Below are 20494 nucleotides of genomic sequence, written 5' to 3'. Positions count from 1 at the left end.
CCCCAGGCCTGATTCCAGGGGGGGGCCCCGGTGACCCGTGTCCGGGCAAGGGAAAACGTGGTTCCAAAATTTTCTTCATCATAAGGGGTCTTTTGAGCCGCACTTCGTCTGGTTCCTCACCCTCACCCTCACCCTGATTTCAAACCATAGTAATTCATTTCACTGACAATTTTGCATTATTTTTGGTAATAAATTCATTTAAGCACCAAAAAAATCTGAAGAGCCACTTGAGAGTCGAAAGAGCCAGCTCTTAAGTGAACCGAGCCATAAGAGCCGGCTCTCTTAAAAGAGCCGGAATTCCCATCACTACTACAGAATGACTTATTCTTTAAGGTACGGCCCACAACTAGCCCACATACTGCACGCCAGTCAGAATGGGGGTGTGGGCCACACACTACAAAATGACGTTTTCTTAAAGGTACAGTACAGATCTGGGCCTTATGTATGATATCATATTGTAAAGTAGCTTGGCCCTGGTCTGACCCACGTATTATGTAATGGTACAGCTCAGAGCTAGCTGAAGTAAATGATCAATCTACAAATTGCAGTACTTCAAATTACATAGAACTACACTTAGCATTAGTGAAGAAAAAGCAAAACGTTTTCAATTGGTTTTATTTTTTAAAAAACAGTCAAATTCAGAAAAGTAAAGCACATGGTAAGAAAAATATTTCACAAAATTGAAAATTTAGTATTTTTTTTCTCCCCCCCCATCCTAAATTTTAATGAATATTGGAAACAAAATGAATGACTAGTATGTGAATATTTGCATAGACAGTGTACTGACACACATACTAGTGGGTGGGTGGTTGATTGAACAAGAGACATCTTATGAGTCTTTTTTGCCGCCGTTTTCTGCCGCCCTCTCGATCTAAAGCAAGCTGGAGCCATCTTTTCATGACAGATTCCACATCATGATCTGTTGCTTTGGACATCAGTGGATTTTTTCGAACTGCAGCTAAAATGGCAGACAGTAACAGATATGTCTCAAAATACATACAATATTGAGATTTTAAAACAAATTTATGCCAGTTTAAAAATAATCCATGAATAGACATTGTCTTGTTACATCTTAAAACATTCACTTTGCATATTTTTTTAAAAAAAGTTAATCAAAGTCCAAAAGTGGCTGTTATTTTAAAATAGTGACCACAGAAAGTGGTATTCCCCCCTAAGATATATAAAAACCTACCAATCTCTCTTTGAATTCTCCATTACCAAGTTGTACTTCCACATTTTGTAGCGCTTCTATATCATGCACTGGCAGAAGCCCTTCTTCAATTTCACAATCCTGGGTGTTTTGCCGTGCTTGAAGACGCAAAATAAATGTGTTGCTCAAGGATGATTTCTTTGTTAGGACTTCCCGAAGTAGTGCTGAAACACATAAAGAGGCATTTGCAATGTTATAGGAAGTTTGATTTATAGCAAGATTTTATCAGATATCCATCCATCCATCCATTTTCTTAACCGCTTATCCTACTGGGTCGCGGGGGGTCCGGAGCCTATCCCGGAAGCAATGGGCACGAGGCAGGGAACAACCCAGGATGGGGGGCCAGCCCATCGCAGGGCACACTCACACACCATTCACCCACACACGCACACCTACGGGCAATTTAGTAACTTCAATTAGCCTCAGCATGTTTTTGGACTGTGGAGGGAAACCGGAGTACCCGGAGGAAACCCCACGACGACATGGGGAGAACATGCAAACTCCACACACATGTGACCCAGGCGGAGATTCGAACCCGGGTCCCAGAGGTGTGAGGCAACAGTGCTAACCACTGCACCACCATGCCGCCCCTTTTATCAGATATTGACAATGAGAATTGTTTTTTCCAGTAGTCATATCAGGTGATATTTGCCAGTGTCAGCTGCCTGTTAAAGTTCACCATGTGATGTGATATTTAGTCAAATCATAAACTCTACTCTTTACGTTATAAAGAAACATTAAAATGTCCCGACCAAGTTTTGAAGGTATTCTCATGTATCTGAATCCTTTGCAAAGATACAGACAGCAACCGGTAAGAGAGTCAACAGGGTGCTAACAAATGAAATATTTACCGACACATGAAATCCACACTGGAAACACAAGAAATGAATGAACAATCAGTACACATACTGTGCATGTATAAATGGGGTTGTGCAAAGGAAAGTAGTTTTGGACTAATTGACTATTTAGCTGGTTGTGTGCATGTATGTTGAAAATAGCATACATATGCGCGCGCACGCACACACACACACAACCACCTTCACCCGCAGGTGTGAAAACTATTTCCATTTTAAAAAAATTATATAAAATAAAATTACACATTTATGGAACTTACCTTCAAATGAAGTTAGATTGCTCCAAACTCTTGGTGGCTGTTGTGATTGTTGCTGGGTAAATGAATTAGCCCAACCTTGAGGAAATTGGGGTACTAGAGAGAAGAGGAAAAAGACTAGAAGACATTTTTAATGTATTTTATTTTTGATTGATGCGGATCAGTCAACTGCATGGCTAATGTTTAATTATTAGAAAGCTGCTACATTCAATTATTGTAGAAGACCGATTGATTAGCTTGTATAACAATGGTTGCAATCCAATCAATGTACATCAACCTCAGAAACCCAATATACAACTTGCCATCAATAACAACCATGATGTAAATGTTATTATTTCAGGTACCACAGCAACTCTCAAACACGTTTACCACTTCCACAATGCAAATTTAGTGATTTCTATACTTTCAGAATTAAAACCAGCAATTAGAAAAGTGTGTACTGCAGAGAATACCCACTAGTGTTATATTTATACTTAGAACAAGGTTTAGGAATGAGTACCAATGCAGTGTAGAAATGGCAACCAATGTAGAAATACTAATATTTTTACTGACAGTGTCCACCCTTAAAAAAAAAATAATTCATTTCTAATAGGAAATTGCTCAGGTTGTTACTTGCCTTCAGCAGGAGTCCTTTGTAGCTGTGATGGTGATGTCCAAGTTTTTGCATGGTCTTGGTGAAACTGATTGACTAAAGGCAAAAATAATGGGCCTGTTACACAACGTTAGTGATGGCAAAAGAAAAGGTCACAGCACAATAAATGCTCCTTCTAATGTAACACTAGCTAATTATGCTATTTTAAACACCAAATTTTAGTTTGCAGATAACAATCCTTTTGAGAAGTAACATTCATAAATATTCATATATTTCGTTATTACCTTCAGATGGTATCCAGGACTTCTGAACTTTTGAAGGCTCTGGAGGAGGTGGTGGTGAGGAAAACAAGTCTGCACGGTCTTAAGAACAAAGCACAAGGGGGAATGACAATTATATACCTTAAATGACATAATGAACTGGTGGCAATTCTTCAATGTATAATAATAAAAAAAATCTGCTTAAGAAAATAAACAGAAAAGCAGGGGGAAATGCATCTGCATATGGCAAGTGCCGAGCCATACAGAGTCTTGTACCGGTCACTAAACTCCTGTCACTGACTTTTGTTTAGGTCATGCTCTCCACGTAGGGCATCAGTAGGTTGCCACATCATTTCCTGAGGGAGGGGTGGATTCTTCAGCCAGGGAAAAGTACTGCGACTTCCAGTATTAGCAGTCTGCAAGGGTGTTAAAATTTTAACTTGGCTGATTGGTGGGGCCTCAGGTAGACGTCTGTCACTCTGCTGCAGTCCTGCTTCTTCTTCACTCTCACTTGAAGCACCATTAGTGGCATCTAGAAGTCTGCTACTTGGCCTTAACCCTCTATTGCATGATATATGAAATAATAGAGAAAAAAAATATTTGCACACATATATACCCGTCATAGAGCACATTGAATAATTCAACAGATAATTTAGAAAAATAATAATATTAGGGGGTAGATTTAGGTTTGTTACTTTGGAGCAACAACATGCAATAATTGTAATAAATACAAAAAGTGCAGTCTATTTAAAACGAATCTCTGTATTTCATAACAAAACATATTTTATGAAAGAGATTCAACACCAACTTCATTTAAAAAAACATTTGTACTGAAAATAATACATTACTGTCAGGTATCATTTTTGTGTAGGTTCGTTACCTATAAGCAACAACACGCAACAAAGGAACATCATTTTTATGCATTCATTCTCATTCAGCCTGCATGTCAGGAAATCACACACTGGATAAAAACTAATTTTTATTGTTTAAAACATTTTTCATGAACTAGTACAGAACAGCACTGGTGGATTATTCAATATTAACACAGAAATCATGGACAGGAGTCCAACTCATCTATTGGTTACTGTGTGTGAAAGGAGAAGAAGCAGTCTGTGTGACACAGAAACACATCACATTTCATGCACTTGACCTTGATTATTCCATTGCATCCAGGATATTTACACCTCCCTCTCTTTTCACTGTAGACAGACCAGTGGTCTATGCGATCCAAGCGAACTGGGGCTGGGGGAACAGGTGCAATTGGGCCTCGTCTTCTTTTCAGGTCTAAACCTGCCTGGACACTCAGAGATGGCCGTCCCCTCTTGCTGCAAATTGTGTCTTCTTTGCAGAGGCAGCATGCCACCTCAGTTTTGAAATCCATCAAGCTCAGCTGCTCCTTTTGTTGCACACCACAATTGGTGGAATCTCTTTTGTAGAGAAGCCAGGCTTCCACCATCACCATGTCCATCATATGGAAAAAGAGGCGAAGATACCATTTTTTGGAACGCACTTTGGTGCGATACAGTGCGATTAGGGAATCAAGGAGGTCTACTCCGCCCATGCTTTTATTGTAGATAGAAACAATGTTTGGCCTTACCACCTCCACCATTTTTTGGGTCTTCTTGTCCCACCTCTTGACCAAGGTGGTGGGGTAGGCTGCTGCATATGTACTTAGCAAGTGGACTGAACGGTTGTCATGCCCTTTTACTGCTCTTAGGTTGACGCCATCGTGTTTTGTTTCCTTCTCTTCAAAGGTCCCTCTTCCTTTTTCCTTCATTGTTTTGTCATCAGTAATCATGTCATCAATTGGGCAACCTTGAGGATTTCACTGTTCCAACACTATGGATTTTCATCCTCTCCAGTTGGACTTGTAGGTCGATGAAGAACCAGTTAACTGAGAACCAGTTATCAAAAAACAACTTGAAGGACTGGTTGGTGGGAATGACTGAACACAGCTTTAGAACTATGTTGCCACTGGCACCAATGTCCGGCTTCCCTTCAGCTTGAGTGATGGTTCCAGTGTAGACCTCAAAGTTGTAAATGATGCCATGGCAGTCAGCAAGGATAAATACTTTATATCCCCAGCGTTTTGGTTTTTTTGGATTGTATTGTTTTAAACTGCTTTTGCCTTTAAAAGGCACAATCTGCTCATCAACACAGAGCATCTCAAGCATTGGAACGCCATTGAAGTTCCTCTTCAGGGCTGTCAGGAGAGGACGGATTTTGAAGAGCCTGTCATGCCCAGGCTGACCTACTGGGATCTGCTCTTCATTGTTGCTGAAGTGGAGGTATCTCTTGATGGTCTCCCAGCGATTGACTGTCATAGTGTCGGCAATGCAATCCACCCTTGCAGCTGTGCTCCAGTACATCCGTGTTTTTGGAAAGTTGAAGACTGCCATGTACTGTGCAATGCCAATTAACTGCTCAATTTCCTTGAAAGTAACGTTAAACGGCTTATTTATGTCACACTGGCTGGCATACAAGTTGCTCTGTGTGACCATGTTTTCTGTTATGTCTTGTGTCAGGTTTCTGAAGTAGTCAATTGGTGCTTTGACCTCTGTGGCCTGAGGGAGCTTGAATTTCCACTGGGGGACAGGTGGTATACTTTTTCAGCCATTTTTCCATGTGAGGTCCACGTTCTTGGCTTTTATGTATACCTGTTCCTCTTCCTTCTCTTCCACCTCCAATTATTTCTTCAATGTCTCCATCTGGAGGAATCAATAAACACATAACAAGTAATAACTATTATTTGGTATGTGTTTATTGATACCTCCAGATGTTGATATTTGTTCTGGTCTAAAAAATAACTAATAATATCCTAGTATTATTTCTAATGGCTGGTTATTAGATCATAGAATGCATTATACAATGCAAAAATTACACTGTTAGCTGTAAGCAACTTAAACCTCACACTGAACACTCAATTACCTGACTGATCAAACCCATCATCACTGACTCCCTCATTGACTGGTCTTTCCTCCTCATTCTCCTCATCACTACCATCTAACTCATCCTCACTTTCATCACGTGGTAAAACCAAAACCGTATCCACTGCCTGACTTCTCTTTCTGCCATAGAATGTTAATGTGTTCATTGTCACTGAAAAGGATTATTACAAAATTATTATATATATCTGGAAATATTGATGGCAGTGAACTTTTGGAGTACACACACACACACACACACACACAAGTGCACATGCACATCTGAGCTGACAAAGCTACAAAATCTACGCTATGCATAGATGACTACCAGTAGCTAAACTGAAAAAAGTATCATAAATATTGTTAACAAGGCATATACTGACAAATACTTTAATATTTCTTGGTATCCTGCCATCTGTGTGAAATACTGTATTGCTAACAATATTGTATTGCTAACAAGCATTCTCATTCTACTGCTGCATGTTGTTGCTTTGAGGCAACATAGCTATTTTAGCCCTTTACAAAACAAAAAATCAATGAAAACATTATTAACAGAGTGAAATGAAATCAGAACTTACCCAAAATTATGAAAATATTTTTTGTTTTATGAAAATCCTCAAGATAATATCAGTTTTTCAAAGTTTTGTGGAGCTGAAAAAATATGGCTGCCACATGTGAGTGCAGGTGAGGAAAAGAGGAAAAAAGGGGTGAAACAAGTCATGTGATCAAATACAAGCAGACTATTGGCTTCTTATACTTCCTTCAGATTACAAATGAGCATTTTTATTGGTGTATGATTTATTGTGCCTGTGAAACTGAGGGAAAATGGGTGTTACCCTGAAGCAACGCTATGCAATAGAGGGTTAAGAAAAAAAAAAAAAACATTTTGAAGATCAACATTATAAAACATTAAATAAATAAACCATTTTTTCTTGAAGCAATTAAAAACTTAAGAAACATAAACACATACATACATACATACATACTGTTACGATCATGGGCAGGCGGAGCGGTGATCGTGCGGGTCGGCGGGCAAGAACAGGCAGACAGGTCAAAATCCGGGCAAAACTCGGGGTTTTAATACAGATCTGGGAGCAGGGAACATCACACGGGAAGAAACAACACATACCCACAATGACGGAGCAGGGAGACAAGCAAGACTTAAATATGACAAGATTGATTAAAGTAATCAGTCACAGCTGGAGACGATCAGGGAGGCACACGTGGGTAATCAGGGGGCGTGGCACACACGTGGAGCATACGAGCCGGGCATCACACATACATACATTTTTCGCCTTTTCTTTTTGCTAGGCTCTTCAGCTTCCCGTAATCTTTGATTAGCTCCATTTGTTCTTTCACCCTCGTGCTGCCAATAAACCCTCAGGTTGCTAAAGTTAAACTCTAAAGCCCCCCGACCTCCGGGGTGTGTGTGTTTGTGTGAATGCGCGTGAATAAACATTTACTGAAAAACGTATTTATTAAAATAACTGACTTTATTCTGTCAAAGTTTTTAAAAATGTTTTTTCATGCATGTCACTAAATGCTGCTTAATAGTACCTAACCGGGGCTGCTCCCCCAGAGACAGTTGCTAGTCCATATAATTTCGCACTTAAAACATGACAGGGCTTTTGCCGTTAGAAAATAACGCATTTATTTAAAATAACACATTGACAAACACGACAAATGTTTTTTTATCCCTTAAATTATTAAAATAACTAAGGTATTAGTCTAACAAAGTTTTTAAAATGTATTTGAAGTACATAGCTAAATACCGCTGACCATAGTTCCTATCCTGGCTCTGGAACCAGTCTCCTTGAGGGGGGTTGGACCCTTTTCCACTCTGGAGCTGCCCGCGGGGAGAGGCGCCGAGCGGGCGTGGGCATACTTATTGCCCCCAGGCTGGGTGCCTGTACATTGGGGTTTACCGCAGTAGACGAGAGGGTAGCCTCCCTTCGCCTTCGGGTGGGGGGACGGGTCCTCACTGTTGTTTGTGCTTATGCGCCAAATGGCAGTTCAGAATACCCACCCTTTTTGGAGTCCTTGGAAGGGGTGTTGGAGAGCGCTCCTCCTGGGGACTCTCTTGTTCTGCTGGAGGACTTCAATGCTCATGTGGGCAGCGACAGTGAGACCTGGAGGGGCGTGATTGGGAGGAATGGCCCCCCCGATCTGAACCCGAGCGGTGTTTTGTTATTGGACTTCTGTGCTCGTCATGGATTGTCCATAATGAACACCATGTTCAGGCATAAGGGTGTCCATATGTGCACTTGGCACCAGGACACCCTAGGCCGCAGTTCGATGATCGACTTTGTAGTCGTGTCGTTGGACTTGCAGCCGCATGTCTTGGACACTCGGGTGAAGAGAGGGGCGGAGCTGTCAACTGATCACTACCTGGTGGTGGGTTGGCTCCGCTGGTGGGGGAGGAAGCCGGCCAGGACTGGCAGGCCCAAGCGTATAGTGAGGGTCTGCTGGGAATGTCTGGCAGAACCCCCTGTCAGGGAGAGTTTCAACTCCTACCTCCGGCAGAACTTCTCCCATATCCCGGGGGAGGTGGGGGACATCGAGTCCGAATGGGCCATGTTCCGTGCCTCCATTGTGGAGGCAGCTGACCGGAGCTGTGGCCGTAAGGTGGTCGGTGCCTGTCGCGGCGGCAATCCCCGAACCCGCTGGTGGACAGCGGTGGTAAGGGATGCCGTCAAGCTGAAGAAGGAGTCCTATCGGGCCTTTTTGGCCTGTGGGACTCCAGATGCAGCTGACAGCTACCGGCAGGCCAAGCGGAATGCGGCTTTGGCGGTTGCTGAGGCAAAAACTCGGGTGTGGGAGGAGTTTGGCGAGGCCATGGAGAAAGACTTCCGGACGGCTTTGAGGAGATTCTGGTCCACCATCCGGCGGCTCCGGGCGGGAAAGCGGTTCAGCATCAACACTATTTATGGTGGGAATGGTGCACTGCTGACCTCAACTCAGGACGTCTTGGGTCGGTGGAAGGAATACTTCGAAGACCTCCTCAATCCCACCGACACGCCTTCCGATATGGAAGCAGAGTGTGGGGACTTGGTGGTGGATTCGCCTATTCCTGGGGCGGAGGTCGCTGAGGTGGTCAAAAAGCTCCTCGGTGGCCGGGCCCCGGGGGTGGATGAGATTCGCCCGGAGTTCCTCAAGGCTCTGGATGCTGTGGGGCTGTCCTGGCTGACACGCATCTGCGGCATCGCGTGGACATCGGGGGCAGTGCCTCTGGACTGGCAGACTGGTGTGGTGGTCCCCCTCTTTAAGAAAGGGGACCGGAGGGTGTGCTCCAACTATAGGGGGATCACACTCCTCAGCCTCCCTGGTAAGGTCTATTCGGGGGTCCTGGAGAGGAGGGTCCGCTGGATTGTCGAACCTCGGATTCAGGAGGAGCAGTGTGGTTTTCGCCCTGGCCATGGAACAGTGGACCAGCTCTATACTCTCAACAGGGTTTTGGAGGGTTCATGGGAATTTGCCCAATCAGTCTACATATGTTTTGTGGACTTGGAGAGGGCATTCGACCGTGTCCCTCGGGGAGTCCTGTGGGGAGTGCTCCGGGAGTATGGGGTTCCGGGCCCCCTTTTAAGGGCGGTTCGGTCCCTGTATGACCGGTGCCAGAGCCTCGTCCGCATGGGCGGCAATAAGTCGGACTCGTTTCCGGTGAGGGTTGGACTCCGTCAGGGCTGCCCTTTGTCACCGAATCTGTTCATAGTTTTTATGGACAGAATTTCTAGGCACAGCCAGGGCGTTGAGGGTGTCCGGTTCGGTGACCTCAGGATTAGGTCTCTGCTTTTTGCGGATAATGTGGTTCTGTTGGCCTCATCGGACCGTGACCTTCAGCTCTCACTGGGGCAGTTCACAGCCGAGTGTGAAGCGGCTGGGATGAGAATCAGCACCTCTAAATCCGAGACCATGGTTCTCAGCCGGAAAAGGGTAGAATTCTCTCTCTGGGTTGGGGATGGGGTCCTCCCCCAAGTGGAGGAGTTTAAGTATCTCGGGATCTTGTTCACGAGTGGGGGAACGATTGAACGGGAGGTCGACAGGCGGATCGGTGTGGCGTCAGCAGTCATGCAGGCGCTGCATCGGTCTGTCATGGTGAAGAGAGAGCTGAGCCAAAAGGCGAAGCTCTCGATTTACCAGTCGATCTACGTTCCTACCCTCACCTATGGTCATGAGCTATGGGTAGTGACCGAAAGAACGAGATCGCGGGTGCAAGCGGCCGAAATGAATTTCCTCCGCAGGGTGGCTGGGCTCTCCCTTAGGGATAGGGTAAGGAGTTCAGTCATTCGGGAGGGACTCAGAATAGAGCCGCTGCTCCTCCGCATCGAGAGGAGCCAGATGAGGTGGCTCGGGCATCTGATTCGGATGCCTCCGGGACGCCTGCCTGGGGAGGTGTTCCGGGCATGTCCCACTGGGAGGAGACCCCGGGGAAGACCCAGGACATGCTGGAAAGACTATGTCTCCCGGCTGGCCTGGGAACGCCTCGGGATCCCCCCAGAGGAGCTAGATGAAGTGGCCGGGGAGAGGGAAGTCTGGGCTTCCCTGCTGAGACTGCTGCCCCCGCGACCCGACCCCGGATAAGCGGAAGATAATGGATGGATGGACTACGGTGCCATCTCCGAATCGAACGGACTCCTTGTGGTGCCTTGTTTTATGAATTCTGCTTGAAAACTTTGTCAGTTACCTTCCATATTGGAATCTTGAAGATGTTTTTGATGTATGTTGCTAAATACCGCTCACTATTTCCTGCATCTATTAAATTAATAATGCACTGGGTGCATTTTATTGAAGATAAAACTAACAAAATACAACTAAATTATTGTATTAATTAAATCTTATTGGCTTAAAACTTTATACTAATTTGTCATACACCAGTTTAAGTTACGGCACTTTATCCCACTGATTAAGCAATTGAAGTTAGATATTTCATCCATGCCCGCAGCAGGGCGTCCGGGGCTATGCTACAGTCCCAGAGTTGTGGTGTTAGACATCGACTTTTATTTCAATTAGAAATATATTATTTTATACTATTTACGAATAAAACAGATTAACAAATAGAGGTAATGTGCTTTCTGCCGGGGGTGGGAATGCTGTCTGTCTGCTTCTCACACTGAGGACCAGCGGTTAAACGACATCTTACAGGCACTCTGCAACAATTTCTGAACCGGCGGCCATTTTGTTTCATTGACGCTTCCTTCTCGTAGGCTTATCGCTCACGGCTCCAAAAGCTCTTGCGCCGACGCCCCGTTTCCCACTGCCGCAGACATTAGCTGACCAACATGTCTAGACATGCAATACGCATAAATTCCCCCTAAAAACAGGATTGCTGTGTTTTTACCGATATAAAATAGGACATTTTGTTAAAAATAAATCGTTTACAATACACAACTACTGCTTTTACCATTCAAAACTGGCCGACTCTCTTTCCTCTCTAGCTAGAAAAGCTTGATGCGTCCGGTGACCCCGTTAAAATTATTATGCCTTAAAACGTATTTAGAATATCGCATTAATAAATTCATATAATGTATTTTATTCTTTTAAAGACTACTGATTCCAATTTGGTGCCATATGCTTTTATCTTGTAGGCCGTAGGATAGCTCCATTTCTACCAGCTATAGGCCATGGTACGTCTGGGCTATTATGCTTAAATTCTTTATTAATTATCATTGGCTATGTGCTTTATAACACATTTTATACTTCTTTTACATACGTTTACTTATTGTATACACCCTTTAAAGTTCAGAAAACGACTTGCCTCAGCTGTTTTCAATAAAAGACAGTGGTGTGTGGGTATCGTGGCTGCACGCACAAGCGCGACATGGAGAGAGAGAGCGAGAGTTATTTTAACAAGGATCGCCCGCGTTATTCCTTGATTCTTGTTGTCGAAATGCTTAAGATGTTTTATTTTAAATAACATATTACCCGAAAAGAGTTTCATTGCTTAAAAAACGATGTGGTTAAAGGGGCTTATTTGAAATAAAAGGGCAGCATGTGTCCCCGTTGTTGTCGCCATTTTGAAATGTGTGTCTGCGTGAGTGCGCATGCGCAAGATTCTCTCGGACAAACATTTCAGCCGCATTGTTCAAATGGGCCGGTCGTAAGTCCCAGAACTGCGCTGTTTGTCGAACCATTACTGATGTTGATACACTGTTGTTTAGGTTCTTCCTCAATTCTCATTGGCTAAATGATTTATATCCCACTCATACTAACTAAAAATAGCGCTATAACAAAAAGAGCTAAATGTGTCCTAAATTCTTGGCCGTTCCTACACTGCCCACCCCGTCGCTAAATGTAACTAAACAATCCGGGGGTGTTGTGTTAGAGATCAACTTTTATTTAAATTATTTACAAATAAACATATAAAATATAGAATTAGTGTGCATTCTGCCATGATGGGACTGCTGGCTGTCTGCTTCTCACAGTCCTGGGCCAACGGTTAGCATCACGACAACAATTTCCGCTGGTAGCCATTTGACAGCTGCTTGCCGCAACGTGCTGGCTCTTTGAAGGAAATGCTGTGTGGATCTACGCGCATGCGCTGCATGAGAGTGAGCCAGAGAGAGAGAGCGCATGCGCTCGTTTAAACAAGAATTAACCGCGTTATTCCTTGATTATTGCTGTCGAAAATGCTCAGAGCTCTTTACTTTATTATTCACATTGGCATAAAAGTGCTTAATTACTTAAAAATGTTATGGTTGTAGGGGTTTATTTGAAATAACTGGCGCTCCGCCGGTGTCGCCATTTAGAAATGGGCGTCGGCGTGGGTGCGCATGCGCCAAGTGCTGGACCCCGGTCTTTCTTTTCGACCGCGTTGTTCAAACATAGTCGTCGCATGTGGCCAAGCTCCGGGCTCGTTTCGTCCTATTTCTTCTAAAAGTTTGCTGCTTAAATGCTTTCTCCAACCTGGTAAATATCACTAAAGCCTTTCTTTTAACATGGTGGTTAAATGTAACCTTTTAAAACTACGTGCTGTATGTCTATTGGTTTCGCTTGTGCTTGTTTAAATTTGCTCCTCTCTTTATTTCGGGCATGTTTGTTTAAATTCCGTCTGCTTTTCTTTTAAAATAACGCTAAAGTTTTTCTTCTTCTTTAAAATATTTTGGTGCTTTCTTCTTTTAAAATACGCCATGGCGCTTGTGCCTACTAACAATACGTGGCTACGGCCGGACGGACCCCCGCTGGACGTGTATGCGCTAGCTTGCATTCATCCTGCTATATGTTTTATTATGCCTTAAAAACGTAATAAAAAAGAAGCACATTAATAAAATACATGTAATGTATTTTTATTCTATTAAAGTTTAACGACAACCTCCCAAACCATATGGCCCCTATCTGCAGCACGTGGCATAAGCATGTATGGTATATAGGGATAAGCCCTCGACCAATCAGAATAAAGGATCCGCTCCCCTCCCACTTATGACATCAGAAGCGGTGGAAAATTAAGCTCCGTCCAATGTACCACCTAACATCTCTAACAGCAAATTATGTTGGCCTACTCGGTTACTAGAGGACCAAGAGTTAGCACGTATGGTACGTTAGCTACAGAAATAATGCACGGGTAGCTTTTGGCAAGCGCTCAAGCCGTCGTCACCAACAACGGGATCCTCCAGTGTTATGTTTTAACTAGACTGCATTTCTGCAGAGAAAATGCAAAGTGTGCTTGCTCAAATGCAGCAGTCGTCTGACCCTTCTTGTCCCCCTTCTTCTGGATGAGGCCTGAGATTGACTACTGAGTCTCATTGCTGTGGGCTGAAGAAATTTTGAAATGGGCCTGCCGCCAAGAAGCACTATTCGTCCCCTTGTCTCAAAGTTCCATGCACAGCTTGACCAAAACACTGCCCAGCTCATCAAAGTGTTGTAGAAGAAAGGAGGTTCTGCAGGGGATAAAATCAGCAGGATTTTGGTCCCAATCACACAGGTATGTTTTTCTATCGGTAGAGAACATTATTTTAATTATTGTATTAAGTTGATGCTGACTCGTCAGTTGTGACATGTATAGTGAAAAGTTAAGTCAGAAACCATAACCCTAATATTTCTGTCTTTTTCTCTCTTCAGAATTGTTATGGTCCAGCCTAGGGTTGGAGTGTAGCAGAAAGGAAAGGGAATAGGGAAAGGAAAAAAACCGGACAAGTAGGGGCGGTGGAAAGGGGGCTTAATCCAAACACAATACAGCAAACCAATAACTGAAAGCAATGAGTAAGAGCTCTCGAGGTTTGTGAGCTGTGGCCTTTTCTCTCCCAGACACAGGAAGTAGCGCTGAAGACAGGGGGCATGGCCAGGTCCGGGAGGCGGAGCCGAAGGTGCAGCCGGCGAGTGGCAACGAGGGTGGGAGGTCCGAAGAATCTGCCAGGACCTCCTGCAAACACTTACAGCACGTAACAAGAACCATTCTCAGGGCACTTTGTATCTATCGAAACGAAGACCCAAACATCCACTTCAAAGAATACCTGTTTGGTCATTTTAATAGTTTAGTTTTCTACCTGTAATAAATCAAATCTTGAATAACTAATCTTGTTACTTTGTTAAAATTTGCATGGAATGAGTTTCTTTAAACTTTTTTGGAAATCTAAATACACTCACTGAGTATTTTATTAGGCACACCTGTGCAATCCAATACAGCAGCCCTACCATACATTCTGCTTTTACTAAGCTTATACATGTACATTTTTTGCCAAGAGTTGAATCTGGTCAATTGCACTTGGTTATATGTCTTGAAGACGTTTCGCCTCTTATCTAAGGGGCTTCATTACTTCATGCTCTTCTGACTAGATTAAGCTAGTCTGACTACCTGGTGGGGAACCAGGTTTTTACACTCTGTGGGGGTGTTCCCAAAGCCACTCATGATGGCTCGTTGGTGCCCTGGGTGTGGCTTCGTTAGTGCTCCATTCTGTCGTAATGACAGTCAACTCCAAGAGATATGTTAGATAAAATATCTCTAAAGCTTGATGGAATCACTCGGCACTGCCTTATCTTATTTTTACAGAAATAGCACTTTTTAAAGTATCATGTATAAAGGTAGTATTGGTGAAAAAGGTTTCAACACATGTAACAGTAGAATTTGTAGTTCTGTACAGTGACTTGTATCTGTAAGTATGAGTTGTGAACAGTATGAGTTGTGTACTTGTACAATGATTTTCACAGATTTTTTTTTCACAAAAAATCTACAAGTACACAACTCATAGTGATACACATGCAAATTACTGTACACAACTGCAAATTCTACTGTTACAGGCACTCAAACCCTTTTAACCAATAATACCTTCATAATTATGCTATTTTCATTAAGGGTCAACCAGAAAAGCAAAAGATAATCTTTGGATTTCTTTCTCCCCTATGTAAAGGATACTGATGGTACTGCTGTACAGAGGGAGCTTGAGCAACTTACCCTTGGCATCTACAGCGTCGAAGTCGAGGGAAGTGATGCCACCACTCCACCAGCTGATGTTCGAATAGTGATCAAGGGTGTTGAAGTTCTGCATGACCTGGGAGACATCACCTCTGCATGTGCACTCTTAATGGGTGTGATATATGTACTGAACCTCAGTTATCCTATGGAACTGAAAGCCTTCTCTGAAGTACTGCAGAAGCTCTTCCTTCAACTGGATGCTAGCAGACTCTCAAACAAGGTACTGTACAGATGCTCAAGAACAAACTGTATGAATGAACCAAACAGAATGCAGCAACACGAGCTGACTTGTTTGTAAAAATGTCAAATTCTAAGGTTTTTTCCTTCCATAGTACCAAATTAAAAGTTGACAGCAGCACATGTATTGTTATCATTTTACTATTATAAAAAAATTGAGAACTACACTCACTGGCCACTTTATTAGGCACACCTGTCCAACTGCTCGTTGACGCAAATTACTGATCAGCCATCATATGGTGGCAACTCAATGCATTTAGGCATGTTGACATGGTCAAGACGAATTGCTGCAGTTCAAACCAAGCTTCAGAATGGGGAAGAAAGGTGATTTAAGTGACTTTGAACGTGGCATGGTTGTTGGTGCCAGACGGGCTGGTCTGAGTATTGCAGAAACTGCTGATCTTCTGGGATTGTCATGCACAACCATCTCTAGGGTTTACAGAGAATGGTCCAAAAAAGGGAAAACATCCAGTGAGTGGCAGTTCTGTGGGAAAAAAATGCCTTGTTGATGTCAGAGGAGAATGGCCAGAGTGGTTCGAGCTGATAGAAAGGCAACAGTAACTCAAATAACCACTCGTTACAACCAAGGTATGCAGAAGTGCATCTCCGAACGCACAACACGTCCATCCTTGAGGCAGATGGGCTACAGCAGCAGAAAACCACACCGGATGCCACTCCTGTCAGCAAAGAACAGGAAACTGAGGCTACAATTTGCACAGGCTCACCGAAATTGGACAATAGAAGATTGGAAAAATGTTGCCTGGTCTGATGAGTCTCGATTTCTGCTGCAACATTCGGATGGTAGGGTCAGAATTTGACGTCAATAACATGAAAGCATGGATCCATCCTGCCTTGTATCAACGGTTCAGGCTGGTGGTGGTGGTGTAATGGTGTGGGGGACATTTTCTTGGCACACTTTGGGCCCCTTAGTACTAATTGATCATCGTTGCAACGCCACAGCCTACCTGAATATTGTTGCTGACTATGTCCATCCCTTTACGACCACAGTGTACCCATCTTCTGATGGCTACTTCCAGCAGGATAATGCACCATGTCATAAAGCTCGAATCATCTCAGACTGGTTTCTTGAACTTGACAATGAGTTCACTGTACTCAAATGGCCTCCACAGTCACCAGATCTCAATCCAATAGAGCACCTTTGGGATGTGATGGAATGGGAGATTCGCATCATGGATGTGCAGCCGACAAATCTGCAGCGAATGCGTGATGCTATCATGTCAATATAGACCAATATCTCTGAGGAATGTTTCCAGTACCTTGTTGAATCTATGCCATGAAGGATTAAGGCAGTTCTGAAGGCAAAAGGGGGTCCAATAAAGGAGTACAGGGTGTACCTAATAAAGTTGCCAGTGAGTGTACAAGCCTGTTGTATTGTTACACAATAACATTGACTAATCAAAATTGTTTATGCTACATCTAGGTGGTTTATAAGGGGTGGCATGGTAGTGCAGTGGTTAGCACTGTTGCCTCACACCTCTGGGACACAGGTTCGAGTCTCTGCCGACATTACATGTGTGTGGAGTTTACATGTTCTCCCCATGTCGTCGTGGGGTTTCCTCCCACAGTCCAAAGACATGCTGAGGCTAATTGGAGTTACTAAATTGCCTGTAGGAGTGCATGTGTGAGTGTGTCCTGTGAAGGGCTGGCCCCCCATCCTGGGTTGTTCCCTGCCTAGTGCCCATTGCTTCTAGGATAGGCTCCGGACGCCCCGCAACCTAGGAGGATAATCAGTTGGGAAAATGGATAGATGGATGGGTGGTTTATAATTGTTAATGTTGGGTAGTTGGGTAGTGTGTTGTTATGGGCAGATTATTATGCTGTTACAAAAAAATTTGAGAACTGCAAGTCCGTTGTGTTATTGGGCTGCATAAAGGCAGTTTACACCTGTTAGTGTTTAACCATGTTGCACCATAATGTCTATTAGGGTTAGTTGTGTGGTTTTATTTTGAACCCATGGCAACAAGATGTTAAATAAATATTGGAGAATAAAGGAAATAACAAAAATATGTCAGGTGTACCAAATTCATTTGTATGGAATCTGTTGACAAACTAGAATTAGGTCACACTAATAAATACATTGGATGAAAACATATTTTAATAAATTGAACTTAATTTTTTTTATTTTACTTCTACTAAGATATATGTTTAAAGGACAAATGTAAAATATGTAGCCTGTAACTATATTATTTATGTCCATATAACATAACTGAATTCGATTTGGTAAGCTTAAATATCTTGTTGATCAGACGTTATTTTATCTAGTTGGGTCAATTCACAATATGTTAATGTACTGTAATACAAGTTCATAAAGTTAGATGAACTTAACCTTTTTCCTTTAAACTAACATAGTACAATTTCATGGAACCGGTTGACAAAATAATTTTAAAGTCAAAGTTTAATTTTTTTGAGTGTAGAGCACCTAATGTAGCTGCAGAGGAAAGCAGAATGTTATATGTCGACATCAGGATTATGAGTAATAAAAATGATGTGGTGGTTATGGGTGATTTTAATTTACCTGGGATACAGTGGGACACAGTCTCTGTCTCTTCTGTAAATGAACTCGAGATGGTGGAATTAGTACAGGATTGTTTTTTTATTTAGTTTAATACCCATACCAGGATATATATAATATAAATATTGATCTTGTTTTCACTAATAACCAGGATAGGATTGGAAAATTTGAGGTTTTAGAACCATTGGACGGTAGTGATCATAGTATGGTTAAATTTGAGGTCAATTTTAGTGTCTGAAGAGAAAAGTCCAAAACAAAAATATACAATGTTAGGAATGCTAACTTTAATGGTATGAGACTGAAACTAGAAACTGTAAACTGGATGGAGTCAAATAGCAAAATGGTTGAAGAGGCATGGGAATTTTTTAAAAACACATTGTTGCAAGTGCAAAAGGACTTCATACCTGTTTCCAGCAAAACTAAATCTAGGAAACTACAGCCAAAGTGGTTTAATAAGGAAATTAAGAATAAAGTCAGGAGGAAAGGGGCTCTCTTCCACAAATGGAAATTAACTAATGATTTCAAAATAAAGCAGGAGTATCTAAGTCTACAGGTTGAGTTAAAAAATAACATCAGACTCTCCAAGAGGAATGTAGAAAGATTGCATTGGAGGCTAAGGATGACCATGAAAGCTTCTTCCAATATTTTAACTCCAAAAGAGCTCTAAAAGCTGAAATCATTAATTTGCAGGATAGTAAGGGCCTTATAATTGAAAATAAAATTGATATAGTAAATGAGTTTATTATTTTACACGGGTGTTCACAGTGGAGAACATTAGTAACTTTACCACCATTTAGTACGAATACAGCGTCATCTTTGACCAATATATGTATAACTACGCTGATGGGGTACTAAGCCTAGCTAAGCTCAAAAAAAATAAATTGCCCTGATGGCATCTTACCTATAGTTTTAAAAGAGATGAGGGATATTATTAGCCAACCTTTAACTTTAATATTCCAGAAATTGTTATCTGTGGGTGTGGTACCTTGTGACTGGAAGCATGCTAATATAATGCCCATATTCAAAAAAGGGGATAGAAGTAATCCAGCAAACTATAGGCCAATCAGATTAACTAGCATTACTGGGAAAATAATGGAAGCTATAATCCAAGTGAAAATGGTAGATTATCTGGATGCAAATAACATTCTGAGGGATAGCCAACATGTATTTAGGAGAGGTAGATCCTGTTTAATGAATTTATTTGAGTTCTTTCAGGAAGCTACAAGAGAAATTGATCACAAAAAGGCCTACGATGTGATCTACTTAGATTTCCAGAAGGCCTTTGATGTTGTCCCCCACAAACGGCTCTTGCTTAAGCTCAAAGCTGCAGGGATTTTTGGATCGAAAACTGGTTAACAGACAGGAAGCAACGGGTAGTTATTAGAGGCACAATGTCACAGTGGGCCTGCATTCATAGTGGGGTACCACAGGGTTCAATTTTAGGACCACTATTGTTCCTAATTTACATTAATGATATTGAAACCAATACATACAGTAAACTGGTTAAATTTGTAGCTGACACCAAGGTGGTTGATGTAGCAGATACTGATCTATCAGCGGAGAGGCTACAACAGGATCTGGATTTAATTAGCAACTGGGCTGATACCTGGCAGATGAAATTTAACATAGATAAATGTAAGGTAATTCATGTAGGATGCAGAAATATAAAGTACAGATATTTTATGGGTTCCAATGAAATAAAGGTAGCTGATTACAAGAAAGATCTCATTGTGTATCTTGATGCTTCCATGTCCCACTCTCACCAGTCTGGGGAAGCAATAAAAAAGGCCAATAGAATGTTGGGTTACATGTCTAGGTGTGTGGACTTTAAGTCAAGGGAAGTGATGCTACGATTATATAATTCCTTGGTAAGACCCCACCTAGAATATTGTGTGCAGGTTTGGTCACCATACCTCAAAAGGGGCATTGCTGCCTTGGAAAAGGTTCAACGGAGGGCTACAAGAATGATTCCTGGTCTTAGAGGAATGTCTTATGAGGAGAGGTTAGCTGAGCTGAATCTGTTTAGCCTAGAGCAAAGGAAACTAACCTTGGGGGACATGATCCAGGTATATAAGTTTCTAACAGGTCTGGTATCTGTTCAGCCAAATGGCTATTTCAGTATTAGTCTAAATACTAGAACTCTTGGCCAAAAGTGGAAATTAGCGTGAGAACATTTTAAAACGAAATTGAGGAAGCACTTCTTCGTAGCGTGTAGTTAGAG

General features: G+C 42.4%; 2 protein-coding genes across 2 annotated transcripts; both read right to left on the bottom strand.

The window, feature by feature from the left end:
* Positions 1-637: 637 nt before the first annotated feature.
* On the bottom strand, positions 638-7397 carry LOC125743188 (uncharacterized). The gene is made up of 7 exons (XM_049015907.1): positions 7384-7397; positions 3475-3725; positions 3198-3275; positions 2938-3009; positions 2325-2417; positions 1193-1374; positions 638-958 (listed from the first exon to the last, which is right to left on the bottom strand). Coding segments are annotated over exons 1-7 (702 nt in total). The 5' UTR covers positions 7386-7397; the 3' UTR covers positions 638-934.
* Positions 4212-6770, bottom strand: LOC125743189 (piggyBac transposable element-derived protein 3-like). Its single transcript, XM_049015908.1, has 2 exons — positions 6676-6770; positions 4212-5881 (listed from the first exon to the last, which is right to left on the bottom strand). Exon 2 carries the CDS (start codon positions 5672-5674, stop codon positions 4976-4978), a length of 699 nt encoding a protein of 232 aa, XP_048871865.1. The 5' UTR covers positions 5675-5881; positions 6676-6770; the 3' UTR covers positions 4212-4975.
* Positions 7398-20494: the final 13097 nt, after the last annotated feature.

Source organism: Brienomyrus brachyistius, chromosome 5 (genome assembly GCF_023856365.1).
Source record: "Brienomyrus brachyistius isolate T26 chromosome 5, BBRACH_0.4, whole genome shotgun sequence".
Classification (NCBI taxonomy): Eukaryota; Metazoa; Chordata; class Actinopteri; order Osteoglossiformes; family Mormyridae; genus Brienomyrus; species Brienomyrus brachyistius.
Note: the sequence above shows the minus strand (reverse complement) of the source record. Positions and strands in the feature narration are given on the sequence as shown.